Source organism: Dipodomys ordii, unplaced genomic scaffold (assembly GCF_000151885.1).
Source record: "Dipodomys ordii isolate 6190 unplaced genomic scaffold, Dord_2.0 Scaffold43, whole genome shotgun sequence".
NCBI lineage: Eukaryota > Metazoa > Chordata > Mammalia > Rodentia > Heteromyidae > Dipodomys > Dipodomys ordii.
The window spans coordinates 1,624,112-1,647,316 of NW_012267259.1; the positions used below are offsets into that span (position 1 = coordinate 1,624,112).

The following is a 23,205-nucleotide window of genomic DNA, read 5'->3' on the forward strand; positions in this document are numbered from 1 at the left end:
CCACTTCTGGCTTTTTTTCTTTTTGCTTATGTGGTGCTGAGGAATCGAACCCAGGGCCTCAGGCATGCAAGGCAAGCACTCTACCACTGAGCCACCTCCCCAGCCCCAAGATTCACCAATTCTATTAAACAACTCCCAAAGAAAATGGCTGGAAAAACAACATATAATTTACATACTTAACACCTAAACATGTAATTTAGAAATATTTATAATTAAATTTCAAAATAATTGCTTCACGTGACTAACTATATATTTGTAAGGGATGGCTAAGTACTGTCAAGTACTCTAGTACATATGTATTATAGAATTTACATGAAACAATAGAGAAGATTATGAACACACTGTATTACAGGATTATACCTGATTGCACTGGCGTAAGTGTATGCATATGTGTGTATGTGTGTTTACAACAGCTATACCTTCCTAGCTAATAATTGCTATGAACCAGCTTTCAAGCCGCTATTTTACATCTATTATTCCTTATCTAATCCATACAACAAATATGTCATTATTCTAACCTAGTTTTATAAAGAATAAAATGGAAGTTTAGGGAGATTAAGTACCTTTTCCAGGATCGGCCCTAAGTAAAACCTGTAACAGTCTTTGTATTGTGTTGCTTCTTCCAATAACAGCAACAATTTAAATTTGTGTTGATTCTTCTAAAACAGCATGAATTTAGTGAGTCTGTACTAGTGTACAAGTTCATTTAATTCTTAAAAAAATCATGTGAGGGGGCTGGGAATGTGGCTTAGTGGTAGAGTGCTTGCCTAGCATACATGAAGCCTTGGGTTCGATTCCTTAGTACACAGAAACACACAAAGCTCAAGTGCTAACCTTGAGCAAAGGAAGCTCAGGGACAGTGTCCAGGCCCTAGTTCAAGCCCCAAGACTGGCAAAAAAAAGAATCATGTGAGGGAGAGATTATAATTCTTGCTTTAAAGATAAGAACATTGGTATTTTAAATAAAAACTAAGGTGTAAATACAGGTCAATCTGACTCTAAAGTCAGTAGTTCTAGTCTCACCCTATTGTCTCCTAGAAGCCACGGTTCAACCCTAAATGTACTAACATTTGGCCCGAGTGGCAAAAGTAATCACGCTAGAAATTATATACTGAATACTTGCTATGTAGTGAAACCTGAATTGATCATTTTAAACTCTACATTTACCTGGTATTTATACAAGTTATTAGGTGACATCAAGTCCACTTCATAGACAAAGTCCTTGAGACTTACTTACAGAGATTATGTAAACTGCCAAATGTTTCATACTCTAAAGTGATTGAGATATATTATAAGCTCAGCTCCAGAATGTGCTTTATTAACGAGTGATCCACATTATCACTAAGAAGAGTGTAATACCAAAAAAAATCACTACTGGCTACATGAGTTGTCATGTTTTATGCATAAAATTGTTACTGATTTCTACTATTCTGTGCTTCAGTTTGAATGACTGTGTTCCCTCCAAAATTTATGTTGAAGCTTAGTCTTCAATGCAGTAGCATTAAGGGGTATGGCTTTTAGGAGGTGATTAAGTCTTAAGTGTTTCTTCCTTGTGAAATCTTTGATTAAGGAATTTGAAAGAGAACTTCACATAGAAAAAGTTTTTTTGTCCTTCAGGCTTATGCCATGTGAGAACAGAGCATTCAAGGCACAACAGGAGGGGCAGAGATGAACCTTTGTTAGGCACCCAACCTGCTAGTGTTTTGATTATGAATTTCTCCATCTTTAGACCTACAAGAAATCAATTTGTTTTTTTTCATAAATTATCTACTATTGGGTATTTAATTATAGCAGCTCAAACGGACTATGATAATAGGAGAGTTGGCAGAGATACAACTGTCACACTAATATTTCAACTTTGAGAAATGTATGTTAGAATGGATCTAGAAATCAGAAGCCTCTCTGTTCCTGCTCAAGAACTGTACTTCTTGCTCACCTTAGTTATTGGCTACATCTTGATACTGTAACTGCTATAGTAATCTTCCTTTTAGAGTATAACCTCTGGATAGAATGTTACTGTTTCCACAAAGAACCATCTGTTCCTCTTCTACTTTAGAGGTTAGTAAGTAGAGCCCATAGGCAATCCACCTATTTTAGAAATAAAGCTTTATTGAAACACAGCCATACTTGTTCATTCAAGTGTCTTTTATGTATACTTTCAGGTAATAATAGCAGGGTGAAGAGATTGCAACAAAGACCAGATGGCCATGCAATGCTACTGCTGCTTTACAGAAAAAGGTTTGCTGATTTTTGTCCTAAGTTTTAATCCTATAAAACTCTGATTAGAACAGATTCTTTTTTTTTCCCCCCCGCTGGTCCTGGGGCTTTAACTTCGGGCCTGTGAGCCATCTCTGAGTTGTTTTTGCTAAAAGCTAGCACTCTACCACATCTTCATTTTGGGCTTTTTGGTGGTTAAATCAAGATAAGAGTCTCTCGGATTTTCTTGCCCAGGCTGGGTTTCAACCTTGATCGTCAAATCTCAACCACCTGAGTAGTTAGGATTATAGGCATGATCCACTGATGCCCAGCTAAAATATATTATTTAAGTGAAAATATAAAACTACCAATTTTTGGGCTTCATGGGTTAAATTCCTATACCTAATAGGTAGGACAGAATGCTCCAAAGTAAGTACAAGCTTGATTATCTCCAAAAGAAATATAAGTTTAGAAAATATAAAGGACCTCAATAACTCTTCTAGCATTTATTTGGCTTCCCTGAAAATACTGACAGGAAATTCTTCATAACCAATTTGAAAAAAAACAAGTTAACACACGTCCCCAAAACTATAAGATAAACAATATGGAGTAAACAACACTCTCCTCTTTAGAAAGAAGATTAAGAGAAAAAAAAACCTCACCAACCTTGTGTATTCTTAAAGGACATAATGGCCTGTCTGTATGGGTTTGGTGCCTCTGGAGCATCTGTCAGGTTGGCCAACACCAGTAAAAGCAGGAGACTTTGGTTGGCCAGAGGAGAAGAAAGTTCTGGAGAAGCAGTGGCTTTGCTGCCCACACCTCCTAATGTGAAGACAGTCCAGAGACCAGCTTGAGAAGAAAACAAAGGATTACTGTCATCACTAATACCATATATTTCTGTACAAAATTTCATTCTTTTTATGCTTTAAAATTCAAGGTATACTTATTATAAGAGCAAAACTAACTACATTATTTGGAAATTCTCCTACTGCCCAAGTAATGTTTTTAATAATTATCTGTCCATAATTACATACTATTTTACTTCTATTTTCCACAGATAATCATTATTTTTCTTATATTATTTCTAGATTTTTCTGTATGTATAATTATGCAAATACATAGGGGTCAATGTCTGCAAGCACTGTACATACTCCCATTGGTATCACTGACACAGTATGGAGAAGAAAGGGAAAAAGTTGGGAGAGGACAAGAGGAAAGGAAGAAAAGAGCAAGGAAAGGAACAAAATGCAAAAAGATATGAAGAATACTCCAGGGTAAATGATAGATTAGAGGTTTCATCCAAGTGACTTTGGACTGAGAAGAGCCAGGATAACAAGAGAGAAAGTAAAGAACCTTGAGACTCAAGAAAGAGGTTACAGGGTTAGAAAAAGCATAGAGAAACAGAAAGTTTCCACGAACTCCCTCCTTTTCATTAGAAAAATCTGGGTAAAAATTACCAACTAATAAGTGTTAATTGTATATCATAAATTTAAATTTATTCAAAACAATTTATAATACAGTTGAGAAACTTGGGATGTCAAATAAGATTAAAATTATCTGAGTAAGTAACAACCAGAAGCCAAACTTAATTATTTTCCTTGGGAAAGATATGTTGTTTATTGGTAATATTTAAAATAAAAATTAGGTCACTTCCTTCCACTTTGAGTTTGCTCTGTGACTGCTTCCCCTGCAACCATCATTGTGTGTTCCAGGATTGCAAGCAAAGAAAAACACTATTAGAAGGTTCAATCTGCAACAAAAACAATCACAAAAAAGCTCTCCAAGATAAAATACAAGTATTGGTTCTGGATGGTCTTCATAGCTGCTTGTCTTCATTACTAGGGAAATAAGAGTCGGCTGTTCCTGAACAGATTTCATAAACAAAGTAAGGATTCTCTTTTATCATACTGCTTCTTCATTCTGCTCTTTCCTCCTTCCTCCACTGAGAGCTGAGTATAAAGAAAGAGCCCCCATCATTATATCTTGTGTATGTGTTTGTGTGTGTGTGTGTGTGTGTGTGTGTGTGTGTGTGTGTACACACCAAGGATCCTTTTTGCTCCTGATAATTGGTACTAAATGTTGCTTTTCCTTTTAAGGAGACTGAGGCAGCCTGCCATTGCCTAAATTGTAGTTTAGACTGGCCCATAATATTGGCTCAGAATTCTTCCAAAAGTTCATTTCTTTTTGCTGATCCAAGACTCTGATCTATGACCCAAGAACCTTAGTGGAATAGCATTTTCCTGTTGGCATTACAAAAAAAAAATTTCCACCAGAAAAACAAGGGAAAGTTACAGTATATTTCTTCCAAAAGCCAAATTAAGGATGGTTCCCAAAGTTTTAAATTATATCCCTTGGGTCTTCAAAGTAAGTTTGAAAAATAAAAATCATCTAGCTAAAGCTTTTTAAAAAGTACTGAAATTAGCTAAAAAAAATTCTTGTGTTGATTTAATGTGTTTTAAAGTAATGACACAAGAATATACTTAATAAAAATGTGATGAAGACACAAAGTGTGACAGGATTGAAAAATATAATAATCAAAAGAGAAAAGTTCTCTCATCTTAAAAAGAAATGTTTAACTTACCAGGCACCAGCAGCTCACAACTACAATCCTAGCTACTCAGGAGGCTGAGATCTGAGATCTGCCAGCCTGAGCAAACAAGTCTATAAGAGTCTTATCTCCAAGTCACCAGCAAAAAGCCAGAATTGGAGACATGGCTCAAGGGTTAAGAATACCAGTTGTGCTGGGTGCTGGTGGCTCACGCCTGTAATCCTAGCTACTCAGGAGGCTGAGATCTGAGGATCACGGTTCAAAGCCAGCCCGGGCAGGAGAGACTGTGACACTCCTATCTCCAATAAACCACCAGAAAACCGGAAGTGGCGCTGTAGCTCAAGTGGTAGAGCGCTCGCCTTGAGCTGAAGAGCTGAGGGACAGCACCCAGGCCCAGAGTTCAAGCCCCACAACTGAAAAAAAAAAAGAAAAGAAAAGAATACCAGTCGTGAGCAAAAAAGCTGAGCAAAAGTAAGAGGCCGTGAGTTTAACTCCAGTATGAAAAACGCCAGTATGAAGAAAGTTTAATTCAAAGCTGAACACTCAGCAGGGCAGTGGGGGCTCATGCCTGTAGTCCAAGCTAAGAACTGCCATTCAAAGCAGGAAAGTCTGTGAGATTCTTATTGTCATTTAACCACCAATAAGCTGTAAATAGCTCAAGTGGTAGAGTACTGGCCTTGAGCAAAAAAGCTCAGGGACAGCAGACAGGCCCTAAGTTCAAGCCCCAGGACACACACACACACACACACACACACACACACACACACACACACACACACACACACACACACACACACACACACACACACACACACACACACACACACACACACACACACACACACACACACACGCCCAACAATATTTTCTTAAGACATGAAGAAATAAAGATAAATTGTCTTTTTTATCAGTAAACATGCTACTTGCTAAACTATAATTGATTTCTTATATATAACATGTATCACAAAACACTATTCATGCAGAACTATATAAAAATAAATGATGAACACAGTCAGCATAGCAATAAAAATCTACTAAAAGGATTGTATTCATTTCCTGAACCTGAAATACACTAGAAAATATATTAACAACAGGAAAATTTTGGTCAGAGTAATAAGAAAGCTACATATAGAGGCCCTATTCCAGGAACAAAACTACAAAGAAAGAAAGCTTATTCTGTACCTTTGAGGAAGTTAACATAATGGGAAGACAAGCATATCAACAACCAAAAACCAATTTTAACTGCCATAATGATCCAATAAATAAAGCTAACTCTTGAAATGCCTATGCTTTTCCCATGTAAGAAAAATATCATAGCAAAATAAGTAAAGACAGTTTCACCAATAATGTCAGTAAGCATGCATTCGAGGAAAAACACTATGGCAGTTAGATATCTGACCTCAAACATGTTCTCATCCTTCCTTTTGATAAATAAAATATGCCAGGACTTAGCTACATAGACCTACAGTTCCCAACCTTTTCCTGCAGGAAATCATGGCAATGTGACTAAATTCTAATGAGAGATAAAGACTGTGAGTAGCAAATACATTTTAGGCCATATCTTTTTAGAAGAAAAATATTCATATCATATTCATATCCTTTCTTCCCTATGGCTACATTTCAGGCATAGGTGGTGGAGGCCAAACATGGTTTTATACAGAAGGATATATATGAAGGAATAGAAAAATAAGAGAACAACAACTCTGGTACCTAGATGAACTCACCAAGGCTGCCTGCATCCCAGGACTGGCTTTTAATGTAGAGAAATACAGCCTTTTATCTTGATGAAGCCACTGATGCCTGATCTCTATTAAAAACCAGAACAATATCCAACTAATGTAATATATATATAGTAATATATATATGTATATATTTTGGGGGGGGGTCAGTTGTGGAGCTTGAACTCAAGGCCTGGGCACTGTCCCTGAGCTCTTTTTGCTCAAGGCTAGTATTCTACCACTTTGAGCCACAGCTCCACTTCTGGTTTTCTGGTAGTTAACTGAAGGTAAGAATATCACATACTTTCCTGTCCAGGCTAGCTTTGGACTGCAATCCTCAGATATTAGCCTCCTGAGTAGCTAGGATTAAAGGCATGAGCTACAGTTACTTGGCTGCAATGAATGTAATTATGCACCATAATGTTCTGGATGTTATTGCTGAGGTTTTTTTTTAACAATTTCTAAAATTCTTTGTCCACAATTCTTTTAAATTCAAATTTTAAAATAACTATATAGAAGCCAGTGAGAATATGGAGGGAGGGAAGACTTCAAAGAAGGAAACTACAAGCCAGGCAACAGTGACACTGTTGCCTGTAATCCTGGAGGCCAAGATCTGAGGATCATGGTTTGAAGTCAGCCTGGGTAGTAAAGTTTAGAGCCTCATATCCCCAATTAACCACCAAAAAGTCAGAAGTGGTACTATGGCTCAGTGCTAGAGTGCTAGCTTTGAGCAAAAATGCTCAGGGACGGTATCCAGGCTGAGTTCAAGCTCCAGGACTGGTGTGCAAAGCACATGTAAGAATGCACACACTCAGAAGTAAATAAAGACCAGGTACTAGCAGTTTACACCTATAATCCTAGCTATTCAGGATGCTGAGATCTGAAAATTATGGTCCAGAGCCAGCCCCAGCAGACAAATCCAAGAAATTCTTAACCAGCAAAAATCCAAAAGTGGAGGTATAGCACAAGTGGTAAAGTACCAGCCTTGAGTAAAATACTGAGTATGAGGTCCTAGTACCAACACACACACACACACACACACACACACACACACACACACACACACACCACCTGAGTTTAAGTCCTAGTACCAACACACACACACCACTAAACACCTAAGAAAATCTTTGGTGAGCTGACCATTATATTGAAATATGAAGCATAGAACACTGGACCACTGATGATGTCAGGTAACAAAAGTGTGGCACACAAAAGCTTTTAAAAATGTTTAATTTTTAATATTTCTAATTTAATTTGTAAATGTGCATATTAGAAATATAAAATGTTTATACAATTAGAACTATCTAATGATAGCATATCAATCTGATAATTTCTAAGAACTTAACTACTTAGTATTAGAATAAAATAAGTAAAGCTAGGCATGGAGGCAAGGCCAGGAGGTAGAGGTAGGAGGATCATGAGTTCATGAATTCAAACCAAACCTGGGGGCTGGGATGTAGCTCAGTGGCAAAGCGCTTGCCTAGCAAGTGCAACGTCCTGGGTTCGATCCCCAGTACCAAAAAAAAAGAAAAGACAAACCAAACCTGGGGGGGGATGGGAATGTGGCTTAGTGGTAGAGTGCTTGCCCAGCATGCATGAAGCCCTGCGTTCAATTCCTCAGTACCACATAAACAGAAAAAAACAGAAATGGCACTATGGCTCAAGTGGTAGAGCTCTAAACTACCCAAAAAGCCAATTGTGGAGCTGTGACTCAAGTAGTAAAGAACTAGCCTTCAGCAAAAGATCAGGGACAGTGCTTAGCCCCTGAATTCAAGCCCCAGGACTGGCACAAAAACAAGCCAACATATATTATTGAAAGTAAATAATATGTTTAAAATTCTGAAACCTAAATCACTGTAAAGTGAAAAAGTAAATTCAAGTTGCACTAATATAAAACAAAACATGGCAGCTGTGTGGATATGACTGAAGTTTTGGAAACATCGATGTATAGAAAAATAAACATTCCTCTAAGTAGCTAACTGTAGCGTACCATCTTATCCATAGAAATATGTTCTAAATACATAGTAGATACCTAAAACTACTTCTAAAACCTGTGTTTTCCCTATATACACATACATATCTATGGCAAAGTTTAACATAAATTAGGCAGAGTAAAATATTTATAATTAAAATTGAACAATTATAACAATATACTATAATAAAAGTTATTTTAATTTTTTCCAGTCCTGGGGCTTGAACTCAGGGCCTGGGCACCGTCCCAGAGCTTCTTTTTCTCAAGGCTAGAACTCTACCATTTGAGCCACAGCGATACTTCTGGCTTTTTCTGGTTATGTGGTACTGAGGAATTGAACCAGGGGCTTCATGTATGCTAGGCAAGCACTCTATGGCTAAGCCACATTCCCAGCCCTAATAGAAGTTATTTTAAATTAGCATTTGACAATATTTGATTTGATCTACTCTGGGGAAAACAATTTTTTATTTTTGGAATTTTATTTTACTATTTTTAAATAATTTTATTTACTATTTTTAGACTACAACTGACAACAGATAACCTAAAATCACAGAAAGCAAAACCATGGACAAAGAGGAACAAAACAAGTCCTGTCAACTTAACATTTCCCCATGACCTTGGTCATTAATAGCAATACATATGTCATCTTTATTCTACTGACAGTGAAGTACCCCAACGAAACATAGCACTTAGCATGTTAATGATGGAAGAGAATCATAAGCCAACAACCTTCAACCTACTCTAACCATTCACTGCTTCAGCTAAGGAAAATCCAACAATGCAAAGTATCACCCTGTGAACATCACAAGGCCTTAATTGCAAGTGAAGTCTTCGTTAGTATTACATTCCTCTCTTCTGTGCATGGCTATGCCACTGCACAGCTGTGCCTTACAAAACCACCTATTCTTTGTTCCAAAGCTGTGTCCAGAAAGCCTAAAAACCTAGGAGAGCTTATTTGTGTACTGCTCTCTCATTTCCCCCAATAAGCCTCAACCTCCAGGCTCTAGTATTATCTTTCTTTAAAAAATTGGGTCTGGGAATGTGGCTTAGTGGTAGAGAGTTTGCCTAGCATGTATAAAGCCCTGGGTTCAATTCCTCAGTACCATATAAATAGAAAATGCCAGAAGTGGCGCAGTGGCTCAAGTGGTAGAATGCTAGCCTTGAGCAAAAGAGGCTCAGGGACAGTGCCCAGGCCCTGAGTTCAAGCCCCCAGTTCAAGCCTTTAGCAAAAGTCTATGTGATTCTTATTACCAATATACTACCCCAAAAACCAGTAGTAGAGCTGTGACTCAAGTGGTAAAGCACTAGCCTTGAGCAAAAGAATCTCAGGGACAGTGCCCAGGTCCTGCGTTCAAGCCCCAGGACTGGCAAAAACAAACAAACAAACAAAAAAAAACCTGAAAAATTATAACCACTAGAAGAGAACTACTTTGTCTTTCTACCTGAAAAATTTATACAATCACTTATAACATGTACATACACACTCTTTTCAACCACTTATAAAAGGAGTGAAATATACCTTTTTCAAGGAAATGATGCCTTTAAACTATCATTTCCCCATCACTAATTAAATGTCAACTCTATAAAATGCAAATATATAATAAGTATCTGTTACATTAAACTGAGTCATTTCTATCACAGAATACAAATATGGTATGCCATTTTCCTGCTTGAAAAAATAACCTCACTAGATTCCATGTCACTTTTCATTAACTGCTTTTATTTTCTGCCTACATTCAATTTCCATTCTCCCCTCAACCTACTCTGAGCAACTTTCTAAATACCACTCCAACTAAATGATTTGTGGCAAAGTAGCCAATACTTTAACCTTACCTCTTCAATAATACATTAAGAGTTCTTACCTTTCAATCTCACTTGTATGTGCATCAAGTTGCACAATTAAGATGCATACATAATTGCATATATTATAACTCAAACATTTGAAACCACCATGTAAAAATTTCATAGTAGCTCAGATAGATGAAAAAATTAGTGGACTGAACCGAAAACTAAATCTGATAAAATTACCCAAAATGAAGATGAGGCAGAAATGGATATTCTAATGAGATTAAGAAACATGAAGAAGCCGGGCACTGCTGGCTCACGCCTGTAATCCTAGCTACTCAGGAGGCTGAGATCTGAGGATCACGGTTCAAAGCCAGCCCGGGCAGGAGAGACCGTGAGACTCCTATCTCCAATAAACTACCAGAAAACCGGAAATGGTGCTGTAGCTCAAGTGGTAGAGTGCTCGCCTTGAGCTGAAGAGCTGAGGGACAGCGCCCAGGCCCAGAATTCAAGCCCCAGGGCCAACAAAAAAAAGAAACATGAAGAATAGAATGAAGAGTTCCAACATGTTGGACAAGAATTTCATAAGAGAAGAACAAAGTAAAATTTCAGATCATAAAAATTATCGGAAAGCAGAGATTTAATGATAGTTGCCATTTCTAAATTAACAAGTTGAAGTCCAGACTTCAGGGTTTTAAAAAGATCATATCACTCTGAAAGATGAAAAAGAAAAGTCTTGTTTGTTCAGAAACTCAACTAGATCCAAAGTACAAATACCCTGATTTTTCAAGCAGGATGTATGAACTCTTGGAAATGACAGTCCATGTCATGCTAGGAATAAGTAAAGTCACAAAATAAACATGGGTACATTTTCTGGGCCATTAACTTCACATTAAGATTTTAAAGAGGCTAATTAAGTAATTAAAATCACATGTAACAACATCTTCTTAGAAATAAAACAAATATGGATATATCTGCTGAAGTAGAATAAATTTAGAATATAAAATATAAAACTAAGCCTTTGCACAATAGTTACATACTCATTTGCCTTAGCTTCTATTACAGCTAAGCTTAAACAGCACTTGAAAAGGGCTCTAATGGCTTTTCAACAATGTGTAAATTGCCATGATTCTCAGGATTTATGGTTTATGTACAATAAAAGATTAGGTTTGTGTTGCTTCTTTTACCTGATATGTAAATGCCTAATTTTAGGAAGACTATGACAAGAATAACAGGAGACTAAGAACAGAAGTTGGTAGCAGAGGAAGAAGTACATGGCTCTTTCTCATGCCACTTTTCTGCTTGCAATGATGTTAAATGGCAATGTCACAAAAAACCCATGCTAGAAAGCTAGTGTAATATAGCTAGGCCCTGTATTCACTTCCTGTGTGTTATTATTCAGGGTGCATTTAAAGTAAGACTGGCTAGTAACAGACCTGAATGGCATGCAAATAAAAAAGGATGGATGGAAGTGGTGCTGTAGCTCAAGCGGTAGAGTGCTCGCCTTGAACTGAAGAGCGCATGGATAGCGCCCAAGCCCAGAGTTCAAGCCCTGCGACCAGCAACAACAATAAAAAAAGAAATGATGAAAAAAGAATGACAAACACAAAAGGAGGTACTGCAGGGTGTGTGCACTGCTTCAAGGTTCTTAAGCACCAGGTTCTTTTTCTCTTGTTGATTCACTGTGTTTGGTTGCCATTCCTAACGTAACCTGTGGTTGCCATCACAATATCATTGGAGTCAAAAGAGAAAGATGAGAACATGAACTCACTTTAAAAGTTCTACCTGCACGTTTGTGCAGGCCACTTCTACTTGTAACCTTTCAAGAAAAATATAGATTATATTTGGCTGCAAACAACACTGGGAATGTTTCTCTTCTTGGTGCTCACATAGTCTGCTAAAATGGAGAGTGTCCAATACTAGTCACTGCCATACCACATTTGAGTAAAACCCTTGTAGTGTCCCCAGAACATGCTCTTTCTACTTGAGATAAAGGGACAGCTAATTGCCTTCCACACCCTGTCCTGTATGTCCTTCTTTCACTTAGCTAAGGAGAAAATGTGCCCACATCATGAGTAACAACATGAGAATTGGCAGAAGTACTGACAATCTTCCCAAAACATTCTCTTTCTGAAAGCAAGCAGCAGGATACCTAAAAACATGTGTTATTACTCATAGAGCCAAAGGAACAAGGAAAATAACCTGCTGCTTTATGGCAAAAAAAACATTGCCTACTTTACTGGTGTGATTAAGTCAGGATCTGAAATTACTAAAGGGTAACTTGGACTTACTTGGACTTTCTTTATTAGAACTCATACTTTTCAAATATATAGTGATATAGTTTATTTTCATACTGCTGATGTTTCCTATGACAAAATAAGATGGGCAAGTAGAGCTGTTTCCTCCATATGAAATACTACTTACAATTATTTAGTAATCATTTTTGTTTTATTTTGTTTCAGACAGGGTGTAACTATGTAGCTGAAGCTGGCCTTGAACTCAGTATATAGCCCAGGCTGGGGATGAACTCAAGATCCTCCTGCATCTGCCTTCTGAGTGTGGGGATAATGACCATACATACACCATTACGCCTCATTTCTTCACTTTTCTTTACAGTTTCACCACTATAGAGACAACACTAAACAATAAAGCTTAATTTTCTCAGCATTTGAAATACAGATATCTCCATGCTTTAATGCTTTAATCTCCAGCTTTAATGCTGTATGTGTCCTCTTGTAACTTGCTTTTTTTCCATTTAAAATTGTGTCATAAGAGTCATCCAGGTTTCCATGTTTAGCTGTAGTTCCTTCAGCTACATATAAGACACTTCATCCATCCATTGCAATGGTCATCTGATATGCTTCAACTTTGAGACTATTACAAACAATACTGCTGAACATTTATATTCTCCTTTTACACATAAATAAATATCTGATCAGGGTATACCTAAGAAGGAAACTCACAGTACAGGTATATTCCAGCCAGGGCAAAAACTTCATGAGATCCCCTTCTTAATCCATGAAACCTGGGCATGATAATACGTAACTTCCATCCCAGTTACACAAGAAATGTACATAGAAGGATTTTGGCCTTCTATGTGAGGCCTCTATCCAGTGTGGGAACTTAGGCGTTATGCAGAAATGAATCTGAAGGATGAGTAGAAGCTCTCACCCTACCATTCATCCAGTCAAATTTGATGAACCTTCAAGGCCCATGGTACACAAGGAGAAAAATGAAGAGACACTATCTATAATCCTACAAGGAATAGTCTTTTTTTTTTATTACAGATGGGGAAAAGCTTGATAGATTACAAACTTTCCCAGGCTTAAATAGCTAATCAGCTTGCAGTCAAGGGGTCAAGGGAAGGTCTAGTCAAACCATAAATGGTCAGAAATTATCTTTGCACTTCTGGAAAGATTAAGGAGGTTCAAATAAATAGCTTTTTTATGTCTTTGTTTTTAATGGGCACACTGAAATGGAGGAGTCCATTCTCAAAATGATTCCATTTCCAACTTTATATTTTGCTTTTCTTTTTAATAGTTATTATAGAGTGGTTACAGTTACATAAGTCAGGTAATGAGTATATTTCTTTTTGGACAGGTCACTCCTTCCCTTGCTCTCTCCCCATTTCCAATATTTTATTAAGCAAATTTATATAGTTAATTTCTATATGTACATAACCTAGACTTTACATTAACATTTCGCTGTATTTATGATAACATCCCTACTCATTATACATTCTTTAGTTCTTCTATCAACACCACTTGTTTTATTAGTGTATTTCAAAGTAACCTGCAGAAACAGTAATTCTATTTTTCAAATATCTTTGAACAACTTATAGAAGACTTTTAAAAAGTTATTTATTCATACAAAAGATGGTCTCAAAACTACACCTGCAAGCAAGGTACCAGTGGCTCACACTTGTAATCCTAACATCTCAAGAGTCTAGGGTCTGAGGATCATGGTTTGAAAATAACCAGGCAGGAAAGTCTGTGAAACTTATCTCCAGTTAAGCACCCAAAAGGCCAGAAGTAGAACTGTGATTCAAGTGGTAGAGTGCTACCCTTGAGCAAAAAAGCTCAGGGAAAGCACCCAGGCCCTGAGCTCAAGCATCAGGACAGGCACACAGGCAAAGGCAGGTACATGCATACACATACACACACACATACACACATACACACACACACACACACACACACAACTGTATTAGCTTTAATATACTTTTACTACCATTCACAAAATCTGTCATCAAAAAAAATCTGTCATCAAATAACATGAAATAAACTTATTCTGAATTTACTTAAAAAGCCCATACTAAAATTAATGTAAGTTTAACAACTGCTTAATTATGTTAAGCTTACTTGAGTGATACAAGTTTTAATAGTTTAATAGTTTAAAAACAAATCAACTTTACTTGCTTCATCTTTCAAAGAATAAGATTTATATTTTCAAAGATTCAAATTCTATAAATCTCATCACTTTATATTATTTTTAAATTAATTTTTTACCATTTTCAAGTATTTCTAAATCTCATAATACAATAATGTCCATTAGAGAAGTTCCAAACACAGTTTAAAACATTAATACAAAGTAAACAACATTTGTTGCAAGCTTTGGAAAATTATTACTGGAATTTCAATTGAAATTGATTATATTGTTCTATTTTTCATAGTAAATATAAATGAACTTTTTCAATAACTATTTGTGGACATAAAAGGGCCATCAATCTTTCCTACAAATTGTTGAGGAGGAAAATAGAGGGTTGGCATACTGACTTTCAAAGCCATTTCTGAAAACTGGTTTACAAGTATCTAACAAATTAAAGGAGGAAAAGAAGGTAAATTGTATGTTAGCTGGGTGTGGCTCAGGCATGTAATCTCAGCACTTAGGAAAGCTGAGGCACAAGAATTGTATGTTTGATTGTCTATGTAGAATCAAATATAGAGTTCCAGGTTAGCCTGGGTTACACTGTGAGACTGTCTCAAAAAAACAAACAAAAAACCTGTTCAATACCTTTGCAATAAATTCTATAAAATGTAGTGTTTGCCCCCAAAAAAACTCTATTTTTGACATATTATTCTTGACAAATATTATTTATACCTATCAAAATATTTAAAATCTGAAACAATAGGGAATAATTAAGAGTTTATTTATTTTTTGCCAGAACTGGGGCTTGAATTCAGGGCCTGGACACTGTCCCTGAGCTTCTTTTGCTCAAAGCTAGCCTCTCCTACCACTTGAGCCACAGTGCCACTTCTGGCTTTTTCTGTGTATGTGGTACTGAGGAATTGAACCCAGGGCTTCATGCATGCTAGGCAAGCACTCTACCACTAAGCCCATTCCCAGCCCTAACAGTTTATTTTTAATATCATTATTCTACTTCAAGCAACATTACTACTTTACAAGTAATTACAGTCATTTTACATTGTAGACATTATTCTAAATTCTTATTGTACTTTTCCCTACAAGGCAATACTCCAAGGAAACAGTAAAATGAAATTATCTGTATTTTTAAGTCATAAGAATTATAATTAGAAAAATGGAAAGAGGTTGCTCTTTCATTTGATATGTAAAGTCTACCAAGTATTATAAATAAAAATAAAATAAAATAATTCTACTTTTAAGGTACTTTATTTTAGAAAATTCAAAATGTTTTCATTAAAACATGAGTTATTTTCACATCTGCGCCTGTTTCTGAGCGTCACATACTTTTTCTCTTACTGCAGTTTTTCTTTCTCTCAATGAGTCACTCCAGAAAATGCCAAAACTATGGAGAAAAATAATTGTTATATAAAATAAATTACAACTACTGGATACCCTACTTGTCATAATGAATTCAATAATGTTCTCAAAATCAACAATTGGGAAAAATGAGTTTTAATCTTTAAGCTCTACTTTATTAACTTCTGTTACAGCATTTGCCTAAATAATCACTACTTTGGCCTTGCAAAATGCTTTGGACACCCATAATTGCAAGCAAAAGAAAAATAACATTTTTGGTGGCTCATTCAACTGGAAAAACCTGCTATCAGAAGGCACTGTGCAGAACCTCAGTATTTGTGATGGAAAGTGCAGTTTGGCAGAACATATTTAATTGGGTTTGGCTCTTGAGAATATTACCTACTCAATTTTAATCGTATTACAGCTTTGTTAAAACACAAAAGAAATTTCAGACAACTCATCCTCATTTCACCACTATTTCAGATATTAGAAGCAATTACAATGCTTGAAAATGTAGTAAAAGACACGATTAATGAAGGACAGACTCAAAGAAAATCTGAATAAGCCAGGCACCGGTGGTTCTTGCCTATAATCCTAGCTACTCAGGAGGCTGAAATCTGAGCATTACAGTTCAAAGCCAGCCCAGGCAGGAAAGTCCATGAGATTCTCATCTCCAATAAACCGCTAGAAAACCAGAAGTGGTGCTGTGGCTCAAGCGGTAGAGTGCTCGCCTTGAGCTGAAGAGTGCAGGGACAGCACCCAAGCCCAGAGTTCAAACCCCACGACCGAAAGAAAAAAAAAAAAGGAAAGAAAAGAAAATCTTTATAAATGTTATAATCTATTTCTCTTCACAATATGAAAATTTCAACATATTTCTTTAAGTGACTATCTGAAGTGTCTATAACAGTGATACACCATATAACCAAACCAAATACATAATGAGTTTCACAAGATCATGGTAAGAACTGAAAAATTCCTAATGCCTAGTGACAATACAACCAGCATAATGTTCAGGGCACTGTGTTACATTTGTGGAGATCTGATATAAACAAACTGAATGCACTATAGCATAGCAATTCAATTATATATAGTACATGATCCTTAATAATGATAAAAATGATGTCATTAATCTTTGTATTTACTGTACTATATATACTTTTGATCGAAAAATGTTTACTAAGTATGCTGTGTGACACCAGTAGTAGTCTCATACATCTCATGTCTACCAAGTCTCCTGACTGCATCATATTCTCTTGTACTTGATTTAATCCTGTGTAGTTTTGTTTACCAAGGCCCTAAAAACAAAAAATTACCACACACACACACACATACACACACACACACATACACACACACACACACACACACAAAGTGTACAGACTCGATGTGTTACATTAAGCTAGTCTAGGTTTATGTATGCGAATTCTATAACTCTATGTTGGCATAATAAAATCACTTAATGACACATTACTTACAAATAATATATTCCCATTGTTAGGTAAGGCATGACTGCATAATTGTTATGTATAATATTATATGGGTATTATAATATATAACAGTAAACAATACAAATATAGGCCCAGGAGTGTAGCATTGTGCCAGTGTCTGCCTATCATGGAGGAGGCCTCAGGTTCTATCCTTAGCACCCCAAAAAAGATACAATGCAAATACATAATGTATATAATAAACACCTGATATGTTCATTATTTACATTAAAACTGTGAATAACCCTGTTAGTCACTGAGTTCATAGGTTTTTCCCCCCTTTTTCAGCATTTTAAAGCAGAAGTTACATTTTAAATATCAGGTGATATGTTGCTGCTAATGATATTAATGACCATTTGTTCTGTTCCTATGAGGTGCTAGTTTCTTTCCTGTCCATTCTGTCCTTTGATTTCCTGAGTAATCTTACAGAGGAAGACAGAGTAGTAACACTTTACCTGTAGCAGATATGTTCCACAATCGTCAAGCGATGCCAGAAAGTACAGATCCTATTAACCTCACAGATAGTATTTTTCCCTATATGCATATGTATGATGTCTACTAGGTTACTCAAACAATTATCACACTTGACGTATCTTTTGCAGTACAAGGTGTGGCAGCAAAACTAGCATTAATTTCCCCTTCCTTCCTCATAATTTCATAAAAGATTCATGCTTGCCATAGATCTTAGCAGGCTTGGCTTATATATTTTTCTTTATTAAATCAAGAACTTTCACCTGTCTTAAAGGAAAAAGGTACAGCTTCTGTCTGGCATACCCAGGGTGTTGACAGCATGACTCCGACTTTTTGGGTCCACCATTTATAAAATAAGGTTTATTTAGACACAAGGATATAATAGTTAACTGGATATCTAAGGCAGCTACTTAGTAACTAATGGGCAGTGACACTGTATATACAGCATGGATACACTGGACAAAAGGATGATTCACATCCTGGGCAGGCAAGAGCAGGATATTGTGAGCTTTCATCACACTACTCAGAATGGCACATGATATAAAACTTATGAACTGTTCATTTCTACACTTTTCCACTTAATATTTTCAGACTGCAACTCACTGTAGGTGAAATGAAATTTCAGAAAGTGAAACCATGACTATGGCCGTGACTACTGTATTATTCTTATTTTACAATGGGGAATTTAAGTCATCAAGAGTTTAATATCCCAACAACTTGTGATGCTATAATTTGACTATCATTTCTTCTTTAAATTCATGCAGGAGGTTACTCTCCAAAGTCATTTGCTACTGATAGTTAAGAGAATAAACATTTAATCCAAGTATAGTGTAGCTTTGGGATTAGTTCAATAAGGTAAAGTCCTCATGATTAAATATTGGTGTCTTTATAAGAAGCTATTCAAAAATCAAATCAAAATAGTTCAAAGACCTTAATATAAAACCTGGAAATCTGAATCTACTGCAGAAAAGCACAGGGAAAACACTTGAAGATAAAGTATTAGGTAGGACTTTCTGAACAGGACTCTAATAGCTCAGGAAATCTTAAAAAAAATCTGCAAATGTATCAAATTAAAAACTTTTTCACAGCTGGGTTCCAATGACTCATGCCTATAATCCTAGTTACTCAGGAAGCTGAGATCTGAAGTTCAAAGCCAGCCAGGAAAAAAGTCACAAGTGAAGCTGTGGCACAAGTGGCAGAACACTAGCCTAGAGCAAAAATTTACAGGATGGCACCCAGGCCCCAAATTCAAGCCCTAGGACTGGCACACACCCATACATGTACACACACACACGTACACGTACACACACACACGTACATGTACACACACACACACACACACACACACACACCAAACCAAAAAAAACTTCTGCATAACAAAAGAAACAACAATGAGAAGACAGTCTTTAGACTCTTTAGAAAATCTTTGTCAAAAAAAAAATCTTTGTCAGATATTTATCCCACAGAAGACTTAATTTTCAAAATTATACAAAGAACTAAAACACATAGACACCAAAATAAATAATCTAATCAATAAAATAGGTACCTGAGCTGAATAGACACTGAATGAAGAATGAAGAAGTACAAAGGCCAATAAGCATATGAATAAAATGTTGAATGTATTTAGCTATCAGGGAAATACAAATCAAAACTATATTGAGATTCCACCTCACCCTAGTCAGAATGACTATTGTCAAAAAAAGAAAAACAAGCCAGGCACCAGTGGCTCAAGCCTAGAATCCGAGCTACTCAGGAGGTTGAGATTTGAGGATGGTGGTTCAAAGCCAGCCTTGGCAGGAAAGTCTGTGAAACTCACCTCCAATTAACTACCAGAAAGCCAGAAGTGACGCTGTGCTTAAGAGGTAGAGTGCTTGCCTTGAGCTGAAGAGATCCGGGACAGTGCCCCATAACCGCCCCCCCATCCCCCCCCACCCCCGCCAAATCTAGCTTAAGTCAAATACTAATTACTTAGACAAAATTTCTGAAGCTTCTGGCTCCAAAATCTTCCCTTCTAAAAGCAAAGTACTACAGCTAATGTCCTTACCACTGAGCAAAAGAAGCTCAGGGACAGTACCCAGGCCCTGAGTTCGAGGTGGGGGGGGTTGAGAAAGAGGAGAGAAAAAAAAAGAAAAAAGAAAATGTGCTGAACATAATTTTAAATCATAGTTTAAAATCAGCCATTCAGAAGAATTAAGTTATACCATTTGTTGGAAAATGTATGGAAGTGTAGATCATAAGTGAAATAAGCCAGTTCCATAAAGACAAATATTGCATATCTGCTCTCATTGCAGAAGTTATGAGTAAAGCAACAAGGTGGACAAGAAAGAGGAAAGGGGGAGACAGAGAAGGATAAGAGGGGTAACTATGATCATGGTATATGAAAATGTTATAATGAACTTCCTGTGTACACTGAATATACATCAATTTGAAAAGAAAATGAGAAAAGGCAAGAAAAGACAAAATGGACATCCCCTATCTCTTGCTACATGATGACTCACCTAAGAACAATACTATCTCTCACTAGAAGTAAAACCGATAGGGCCCACCAGATTTTGGATTTTAATCTCCAGATCATTGAAACAAACATCTTTTTTTCTTATGTAATAGTCTTCCTCAAATATTTCATTATAAGTAAGCCAAAAATGAAATCAAAAACCCCTAAATGATCACCCCCAAAATTCATGTTGAAGTTCTTTCAGTGTGACTAGAAAGTTAGGGTTTTGGGAAGCAATTAGGTTTACATAAAACCATAAATATAGAGCTACCATTAGAAGAGAAATCAAGCTGGGTGCCAGTTGCTCACACCTGTAATCCTAGCTACTCAGGAGGCTGTGATCTCAGGATCACAGTTCAAAGCCAGCCTGGGCAGAAAAGTCTGTGAGAGTCTAATCTCCAATTAAACACCAGAAAAACTGAAAGTAGCACGGTGGCTTAAGTGGTAGAGTGCTCGCCTTGAGCTGAAGAGCTCAGTGACAGCACCAAGGCCCAGCATTCAAGCCCCAGGACAAAACAAACAAACAAACAAAAAACAAAAGAAAAAAAAAGAGAAATCAACACCAGAATGCCAGAATTTCCTTTCTCTGCCATGTGAGGAAACAACAAAAAGATCATATGCAAGCTAGGAAAAGGGACTACATCACAACTAAATATGCTAGTATCTGATACTTGCCTATCCCAACTTCCAGAACTGTAAGGAAACAAATGTCACTCAATTAAGATGCCAAGCCTATAGTATTTTTTTATACTAGCCCACCTTAGAACCATAGTTCCTCCCCTAGAGCATAACAAATCATACAGATAAAAGTCATCCACTTGGGGGCTGGGAAGGAGGCTCAGTGGTAGAGCGCTTGCCTTGCATGCCCTGGGTTCAATTCCTCAGCACCACATAAGAAAAAAAGCCGGAAGTGGCGCTGTGGCTCAAGTGGTAGAGTGCTAGCCTTGAGCTGAAGAGCTGAGGGACAGCGCCCAGGCCCAGAGTTCAGGCCCCACAACTGGACCCCCCCCCAAAAAAAAGTCTTCCATTTGTTCAATACAATATTTTAATGGAGTAAGTTCTTGTGGATTAAAGTAAGATAAAAATGGTAATTGCTTTAGCAACTCAAAGTAAAACTACCAACACTACTAATATCTTTGACTAACTGAAAGTTTGAAATATTTATTGTAATTCAGGTTAGGTCAGTATCAAATCTTTTCCATTAAAATGTTTGGCTAATTTTATAAACAACTGACAAAAGCAAACATAATAACCTTTTAGAGAAAATAGTGCCTAAGAAATGATACCATGGTGATTGTTGTCAAGGCAAGTTCATTTACGAAGAAAGGCAAAAATCTCTTGTGGAAATATCTATTTAGCAATCAAATTTTCCTTTCAAACTGTTATTGGCCAAATTTTGCACCACATAAAATGAAAAGTCAGTTGGAGAAATAGCAAAAATTTGACAAGAATATGTAATTAGTCAATGTTTTCGAAACATGTTTTGACATAACTTAAAAGCTTAGGAAGACCAAAAAAGATACCAACTTAAGTTTTTAAATACCTAGGTTTTTTTTAAAAAAAATTTTTTTGTCGGTTGGGGGCCTGAACTTTGGGCCTGGGCACTGTCCCTCAGATCTTTAGCTCAAGGCTAGTACTCTACCACTTGAGTCACTTCCGGCTTTTTCTGCTTATCTGGTGCTGAGGAATTGAACCCAGGGCCTCATGCATGCAAGGCAAGCACTCCACCACTAACCCACCTTTCCAGCCCTAAAAAAAAATTTTTTTTACAGCACTGTGGTTTGAACTCAGGACCTCATGCTTGCTAGGCAGGTGCTCAAGCACTGAGCCATGCCTCCAGCCTCTTATGTTCAAACTGTATTATATAAGTGTGTCCAGGTTTTCTGATCACTTTTTTCTAATTAAATTATTTTCTTTCTAATTATTTCAACATTACCAGTAGAGCTTTAGTACAGATATTTATACCTATAGTTTTAGAAGTGATTTTATATACAGTATCTCATGTTTTCATAATCAACCTGTATAAAAGGTCTTATGTTTATCAAAGTTATAACTTAAGTGTGTGTGTGTGTGTGTTTGTGTGTGTGTGTGTGTGTGTGTGTGTGTGTACATGTGCTAGTCCTGGGGCTTGAACTCTTGGGTACTGTCCCTAAACGTTTTTGCTCAGAGCTTGTGTTCTACCACTTGAGTCACAGCTCCATTTCAAGTCTTTTTGTGTGTGTGTGTAAGCATGCATGTGTGATTGTGTGTGATTATTTAGAAATAAAAGTCTACAGACTTTCAAGGTCCTAACATCTCAGCCTTCTAAGTAGCTAGGATTATAGGCATAAGCCATCAGAGCCCTGATAGTAATCAAATTTTTTAAAGTTGAAGAACTTGTCTAAAGTCACACTAAGCTATAATCTACCACAAACCTGATAATCAGGCTGGAATCCAACCTTGTCAATTTGGAACCCAGGAACAGGAGATGAGAAAAGGCAACTGAGAGGTCTCTAGGGTGTAACCCAGATTGGAGACACCTTTGGGTAGAGGGGACCTGGCATGAACTCAGTACAGGTCCACTAGTGCCTCTTGACACCTTGGGGGGGGGGGGGACTACAATTTTCAATTTCATGAAGATTCATGCCTACCAGCCCTGAAAGTTAGGGATACCTAGGAATCTTCATTAACTCTAATATCTGTTCCTAGAAACTCCAGACTACTGCTCCACAGCAAATCTATCCCATGTTTCTAGAAGATGAAAACTCTGCTATGTACAACAGTCACAAGACCCCTAGCTTGAAGGAAGGAAGGGAGGGAGGGAGGGAGGGAGGGAGG

General features: G+C 36.9%; 1 protein-coding gene across 1 annotated transcript in view; it reads right to left on the bottom strand.

The window, feature by feature from the left end:
* Dym (dymeclin) overlaps nt 1-23,205 on the bottom strand; it is a 149,842-nt gene that overhangs the window by 32,854 nt on the left and 93,783 nt on the right. The window contains exon 9 of the mRNA XM_013018882.1: nt 2,862-3,044. Coding sequence (XP_012874336.1) covers nt 2,862-3,044 — 183 coding nt within the window. The remainder of the gene's footprint in view (nt 1-2,861; nt 3,045-23,205) is intronic.